The sequence below is a fragment of the Morone saxatilis genome, unplaced genomic scaffold, assembly GCF_004916995.1.
Source record: "Morone saxatilis isolate NCDOM2014 unplaced genomic scaffold, NCSU_SB_2.0 Contig23, whole genome shotgun sequence".
NCBI classification, from domain to species: domain Eukaryota; kingdom Metazoa; phylum Chordata; class Actinopteri; family Moronidae; genus Morone; species Morone saxatilis.
Window position 1 is genome coordinate 333,255 of NW_023339796.1, and position 7,605 is coordinate 340,859.

At 38.2% G+C, this 7,605-nt stretch overlaps 1 protein-coding gene across 1 annotated transcript in view; it reads right to left on the reverse strand.

Moving 5' to 3' along the window:
* Window positions 1–2,069: 2,069 nt before the first annotated feature.
* LOC118334372 (CYFIP-related Rac1 interactor B-like) overlaps window positions 2,070–7,605 on the reverse strand; it is a gene marked incomplete at its 5' end in the record, with an annotated part of 6,123 nt that continues 587 nt past the window's right edge. Inside the window, 4 exon segments of the mRNA XM_035670275.1 lie at window positions 2,070–4,107; window positions 4,206–4,276; window positions 5,318–5,444; window positions 5,532–5,611. Of these exon segments, the coding sequence (XP_035526168.1) occupies window positions 4,038–4,107; window positions 4,206–4,276; window positions 5,318–5,444; window positions 5,532–5,611 (348 nt within the window).

Consider the following 7,605-nt stretch of genomic DNA (forward strand, 5'->3'; position numbering starts at 1 on the left):
TTCATTGCAAAAAATGTCTAAAAACGTAAAAATAGATTTTTTGCCACAAATTTAAAAATTAGGCCGATATAGTCCCAAAAAAAGTCCACCAAATCCTGACACAGTGAATCCCATTTGTACAATTCCTCTCTGTGGACTCGTTGGAGACCCCGTCCTAGTGTGTTATCTAGTAAGGTCAATTTATTCAGAGTTCTACTTTAAAGAAAACAAAACAAATTAGTTAAAAATAGATTCAGATAATAAAGGATAAAGACGAATAAAGCAGCAGAAACACGTGGCAAACAAAACAAACCCAAAAGACCATTTGAGTCGATTGAAAAGCAGAAATGAAACGATGAGTCTTCCACAGGATTTAAAAATACCAACAGGACGGGAAGAGAAGACGGTGACTTCAACTGTTCCACAATCAGCCACAGAAAACAATCTGCAGATTGGGACAGAGAGGAGTGACTGATCTGAAGATCTATGATGAGCTGCAACAAGTATGTATTAAATCTCAGTGTCCACCGGACGATGTCTGATACACGAACATGAATGAAGTCTCACTCAGGGATCTTTTCTCTGCTCCATTAACTTTACACACTAGGTTAGTTTTTGCTGCTCGTGTCTCTGAAGAGCTAAATTCACTTTTGTACGCATTTAAATGTATTTATTGACAGTTTACTCAAAATGTTTATTTAACTGTGCACTTCATTGTTTGTTTGGGTTACGTCTCTGAAGTCTGTGAAGCAAAAATGCTCCTAATATACAGATAAAAGCTTAAAATAAGCCTGGTTAGCTCAGTGGGTAGAGCTGGCGACCCATGTACCAAGGCTGAGTCCTTGCTGCAGCGGCCCAGGGTTCAAATCTAACCTGTGGCCCTTTGCTGCTTGTCATCCCCTCTCTCTGCCCCCCTTTCCTGTCTGTATTTAGCTGTCACTAAAAAACAAAAACAAAATAACAGAAGGATGGAGCTGAAAAGAAGATTAAAGCCCATTTTTAAAAAACACCCAACAAACGTTTTTTCACCAGCGGGACAGGATACAAAATCTCCGCAAGACACGTTGTAATGGATACAACCTGGGTAGCAGTCAGTCGACCATCAATTATCATTATTCGTGGCTAGAATTCTTAAAAGCAGCATAAAAAGCTAAAAACTGAAAGACCTTAAAGAGGCCTTAAAACTAGAAAAAAGGCACAAAAAAAAGTTGTGCTGATTAATTAAGATAGACTTTGTTAAAATAAGTATTTTCAAGAATCTCAAACTGAGAAGTTGTGCAATGGCTTCTTGTACCTCTGCTGGGATATTATGCAAACTATATACTATATAAGCTCAATATTAGCTGTAATATCTTATTAAGACAGAGTTGGATATATTTTCTTTCAACCAGAATACTTTTCTAATCTCTTTTTAGACAAAAGATAAGACAGATTTAAGACATTTTTACTTTCTTGACATTTCTTTTTGCAGCCTACGAGTGGGAGAAGTTTTCTGCCATAAAGGTTTTCTAGTCTAATCAAACTGTAACTGAAAACTGAAGATTTGAAAACAACTGAAAAAATTACATCTAAAGAATTAATGCATCCACCACAATTTATTTTTTCTTAGGGACCTGGCCAATCCTAGTACTTGAAGGCAACACAAGAAAAGCAGTGGGAGTCATAATTACGCCAATACATCCGAGCCAGTAGACGTCTAGGGTAACAGTCAGAGGGGATGTTTCTAAAAATAACAGCACAAACGAAGCTTTTCAAAAACAAAATAAAATCGGGCCTAAACTGGCTCCCTGTGGTACTCCGCAGGAAACTGCTGCAGAAGAGGAAGCTTGTAATCCAAATAGGAACTCTGTCTTGTGGGTTAGACATAAACCACTGCAAAACCTGACTCATAGTGACTCATAATGATGGACAGACACCAAAACATCACCTTCAGCTGCAGCACAGCAGCAGCTGAGACTCATGGGATATGTTTTCTTCTGCCGACAACATTATTGCTTTACCTACACTGTTACTACTACAGCAGTAGATAGCATCTCATTTTTAGCTTTTCAAAAAGGCTGAGCTTAGGAAAAAACACAAGAGAATCAACATTTTCTTAAAAATGTAAAAAGTTTATTTGGCAAACATCATTAAAACACTTAATGCCACAAAATCCCTGACACTGCAGCGTTAACATACAAGGCAAAAATAAAAAGCTTGTAAAGATTTCCAGTCAGCAGTCCCACTGATCAGATCAGTTTGTACATCGAGAAAAGTCTGAGGTTCCCCTCATATCAGTACCGCATCGCCTTTGTCACAGTGGTTCTCCTTCTCTTAACTAACCCCAAACTGCTCTCAGTAGCCAGTTTACTACAGTGCTACTCCTGTTCGCCGTCCACGTCACAGCAAATAAAATCATTCCTACTATTTTTCAAATCATACATAACAAATCATGAGTTTGTGGATTAAAATAATTCTATCAAGGTGCAGAAATGTTTGGGATTGTCTCATCCATTGTTTCTATTTCTACAGCTTTTCTATGAGAACCATCGGAGAATGAGCCCAAACAGGGGCTGGTCCCAAAACACAGATATAACCAGATGTTAGTGACACCAACAGCTCATCTTCTGAGGAGGAATGAGCTGTTTCCGTTTCGCCAAACAAACTGGCCACTGACTGACCCTTTCCCACCAAAGAATCCAGAAACCACAGGAAATGTACATTAAAGCAACCAGGAACTTTTTTTAACTGACAGTGATTTAAGAGGGGATGAAGGGCCTGGAAATGGCCCCGGGGCCAGAAGTTTGAGGTCCCTGTTTCAGAGAGACTAAAGACTAAAGAAATTGTTTCAAAATTAACATGGAAAATTTCTAAACTTGTCAATCATCTATAGTTTGAAGGCTTTATGCTCACAGGGATTACTTTTACATATAAACCCACCTACTTTAAGCCAATTAGTAAAGGAAGGACAAAAACATAATTTCAGAATACATAAATACAGAAATCGTGTTGTGAAGGATCCCATTGCTTGTACAGAAGCAGGAGGCTGGTTGAAAAACGTTGTAATTGGGCTTTCAAAATGGTTGGTCAAACTTTTTTGGGAAAAAAAGGACTATCCAATCAGTGCGTTATATCATTACCTATCAAACTGATGGCTGGAGTTAAAAAAATAAAAGCCAAATTGTAATAAACCATAGTTTTCCTTTGAGATTCTTGCTGACTAACCCTCACTGTAAAATTGTGAACATCATCAACTGAAAAGTTAGACCTCGGCCACAGAGACTTTTTTCTGAGGTAGGAACTGTAGCCGAGGAATTCAACCAGAACAAGGTTCCTGCTGTGTAAAAGTTCCTGGGTTCTCGGAAATAGTTCTGGAAAAGGTTCTTATGGTGGAAAAGGGTCTGAAGTGATGATCTATTATCAGACTGCCAAGCCACCAAAACACATGGAAGCTAAAAGATGTGACGTTTGAAAACTGTCAAATCTGCATTCACGTCACATCAGAAGTACAAATTCGCTCTCCCCCGAAGGCAATACAAACTTTACATTTTTGGCTCGACTAACTGGAAAGTGTTAAGGGGGCTATGTTTAAAAGTTCAAATGTTGTTGTAATTACAATGTCAGAAACCTCCCGGCATAGACAAAAGAAGAAGAAAGGAAAGGATATGACGGCATTGGAACATCTCTAACCTCCAATATTCACAGCAGTGTTATATGTGACAAATTCTGCACATTTGTGACAGCAAACTAAAGAATTTGGAGACAACAAAGAGAAAGTCAACTGCACTAATCTCAATGTCCGCTTGTTGTAGATCTGACATGACGTGAACGCAGCAAGAGCAGCCGATTTTTACACCATCTTTTCTTGGATCAACCAACTAAAAGGTTTCTCTTGTTTTTTATTATTTTTACAACAACACAAAAAAACAGCTTTTTTTCAAACGAGTTAAAAAAAACAAAACAATTGAGGTTAAACAAAGAAATATTGGCTACAGGTTTGTTCAGTAGTTCTTTTGAAATTTGGACCAAAACACTTTTGTCTCCCTGTATCGTTCCAGTTCTGCTGACGAAGCATTGAGTTAATTTGGCTGCAACATGTTTTTGATCTGCTTGGAGGTAGCCTCATCGTTCAGATGTTTGGTCGTATACCTGGAGGGACGAAGGGGGCGGTTTAACAATAGTTACACAATAACAATCACAACATCAGGTCAGAAAAGAACCAGGTTACTGATGGAGTTTAGTCAGACCTGAGAGCGTTGAGTAATCCCTCCACACTGCTGGGCGGCTGCTCCTTCAGCACTCTGATGCAGCCTTTCATCTGAAAAAGACCAAATAACAGAGTTAACTGATCCTGAAACACATCACTGCAGCAGGTACAAACAGACCAGTGGTACAAAAACCTGAGAAACAAAAGTTATCTTTTAAAAAGAGACCTGGACCCAAGAACAGATGGTGGAAATGAGATTCTCTTCTAACAAGTTGTGAGCAACATAATAAACAGGTTGTGTATCTTTAAGCTAAAAGTAAGCTAGTACTGGGTTCAGCTGTGTTAAAGCTCCTTTTAAAGAGACAACCCAGTCCTAAGTAGCCTTTGGAGTGCCCCAGGACTCCATTTTGAGACCAGTTTTCATTATATAGGTGATATTATTCATAGGGCTGGCTGGCATTTCCTTCTGTCTCTATGCTGATGATGCTCAGCTATACATGCCAGTAAAGTCTGAACACATCGCCAGCTTGTCTACCATTAAATACTGTGTAATACGCATTAAGAAAGATTTCATTAAAGACAGTCTGCAGTGCCATAATAAATACTCTGGTCTTTAGCTGGTTTCTGTACCATCTGTACATAAAATGATTTTTCATTTTTCATTTTTTCATTTATCGGTCAGCAGGAACCCGTTAGCTATTTCTGTGTCAAGGTGTAAGACTAAAGGAGCTAAAGGAGCTTTTACAGTAAGAGAACTTCAATGCAGGAACAACCTTCCCAACAAACTCTTCTTTTAACTTAAAACACTTTTGAAAACTTATTTTCAGGCTTTGTTTTGTCAGTGTTTAATCCTGGAACTTCAATCAAAGTTAGAGTTTGGGAGAAAACATTTCCTTCAGTGTTATTTATTGACACTCAAAGCTAATCTGCTTTATCAGGACTGTGTGGGTGTGGATTGATCAGAATTAATTGATGGCGACAATTCCCTGGGGACATCAACTATATCCAGAAAAGTGAGAAAACCAGTGAGGAAAAACTCTAAATCTGTCCTGTGAAAGAACTTAATATATATTGAACTCACATCACTTCCATTGGCAAAACATTAAGGAAAGCTGTAACTGTGTGTGTGTGTGTGTTGTCTTGCTAACGTACGTCTATATTGGAGGTCTTAACGAAGGCTCCAGCCGGGTGAACGTGGTCGTACAGGATGATGACACCGACCATCACACGGAGACAGAACAACACCGTCTCCTCACTGGCAAAACGACTGCGATACTCCCTGCACACACACACACACAGTGTTGGTTCATGTCTAAAGCAGGTGGCTATGATGATGCATTCAGGAACATGTCAGTTGTTGACTCACGGCGTTTCCAGCATCACTTTACACACACTGGCCATCGTACTCAGACAGTCTGTCGTGTTTTCAATCGGGACGTCTGGGTTCTGCACAACAACAACGGGACAATAAAGTTTCATTCAGTGCACACAACAAGTAAACAAATGGCACATGGCAGTGGTAAACAATCATGGCAGATGATTCACATTAGAAAAAAAAACGGACAGGAGAGATTTTGTGTATAGAGGAAGTAATTTTCCTTGTTACAGTGTAAAACTACTTTATTAAAAGAAACAGTACTGTATTTAAAATCTATGAAATTAAATCAGTATCGGGTGGAATGGTTTCCTCAAATAGTAAATAGAAATAAAAAAAAATATGTGTATTATATTACAATATATATCAATATCTACAGAAAATAATAACAACTGTGTAAAAATAGGTAAATTGTTCTTCTATATATAACAACAACATATAAAGCATTGAATATAAGATGTAATAATAATATATGTATACTACAATATATTACATGTGTATATATATGTTTACTACAATATATTACAGCAAAATAAATAAATATGTATTTCAGTACCAAACTGCAACAAATAAACTAGAATACAATAGTCTAGGAACTTTGTAAATGTAGCTGAATGTAATTTGTTGATTAACATCCTGTATTTGTCATATATGTAACAAAAATATTGTTACAGATTGTGTTAATAAGATGAAGCCACTGTATCCATAAAGAAATAATTTCTCACTGCAGACTCAACGTTTAAACACAAAACAGGAAACTTCCACTTCAGGGTTCATTATTTTAACTTCCCTTCAGTGTTTGCAGCCACAGAATAAATACAGTGAGGGCGACCTCTGCTGGTGGCTTGTGAAAGAACAACAGTCTGCAGTGCTACAGCGACCCCTTCAGGCTCAACTGTTTATTACACGTACAATGTGAAGAAACTACCTGATCCATGTTTGTGTCTTCCTGTTGTTTATTGCATAAATAACTAGAACTACTGCCCTGCTGTTGTATGCCTCCACTAACCAGTTAAGTTAAGTCTGTGCCGACTCATATAATATATGTACAGTAAATATTTGGAAGTTACCATTATATTGATGACAGCTGTACAGAATGTGGTGCCTCTGTCTGCACATCCTCACAATATTGTCCTTTTAACTTCATTGTTGTAGAAGAACTGTTTATCCATGAACACATCATGTTGGTGATTACAAAGATCAGCTAGTATTAGAAACGAGTGGAGGATCGTTGCACTTCTGATACAAACAGCCAGGCTAACGTGCAAATTGACAATGAATGGGAAGTGTGGGAATGATCCTGGTGACACCTTCGTGGGTACCAGGGTTAGAGGATGGAGATATCGTGTTGTCCCAGTCAATATTTGGCTCGTTCATGTTTAAATTATGGCTAAAAACCCATTTTGAGGTCATAGTGACGTCAGTGTCCAACCAACTGTGAAATATGGTCAATAAATCTTGAGTTAAGGGATCACATTTATTGAACAGCAAACTATTATAATCAGTTCACCCATCGATGATGAGCTGTCAATCACAAGGTAGCCCCGCCTTAAAGCATACCCTGCTTTAAAGGTAGATGAAAGAAATCGAAAAGCTTTTAGTATTCTATAATCATAATTACAAAGGATGTCTCTGTTTTATGCAGCGCTACGCGATGCTGAAGACGCTAAGTGATGCCACGTCAAAGGTTTGTCTCAGATGTGAGTTCGTTCATAGATTTTTGTTACAGTTTCTTTATACTCCCGCGCTGCGATAAGCAGTGTCATGTTTTCAGGTTGTCTATGCTCATTAGCTTTCAATAAACACTGATCACTCACTCTTAATGGAGAAATAGGCCGACTTCTCAGTTTGATTTATGAGCTCAGTAAACAGTTTCCTGATTGAGTTTCTGGTTTTCTCAGTCTCTAGTTCATCTTCTTCCCATACAGCATGATGTCATTTAGTAAGTTGATGGTCCATTTAGAGTCAAACAGACCATGAACAGCAAACTATTATAATCAGTTCACCCATCGATGATGAGCTGTCAATCACAAAGGTAGCCCGCCTTAAAGCATTACCCTGCTTT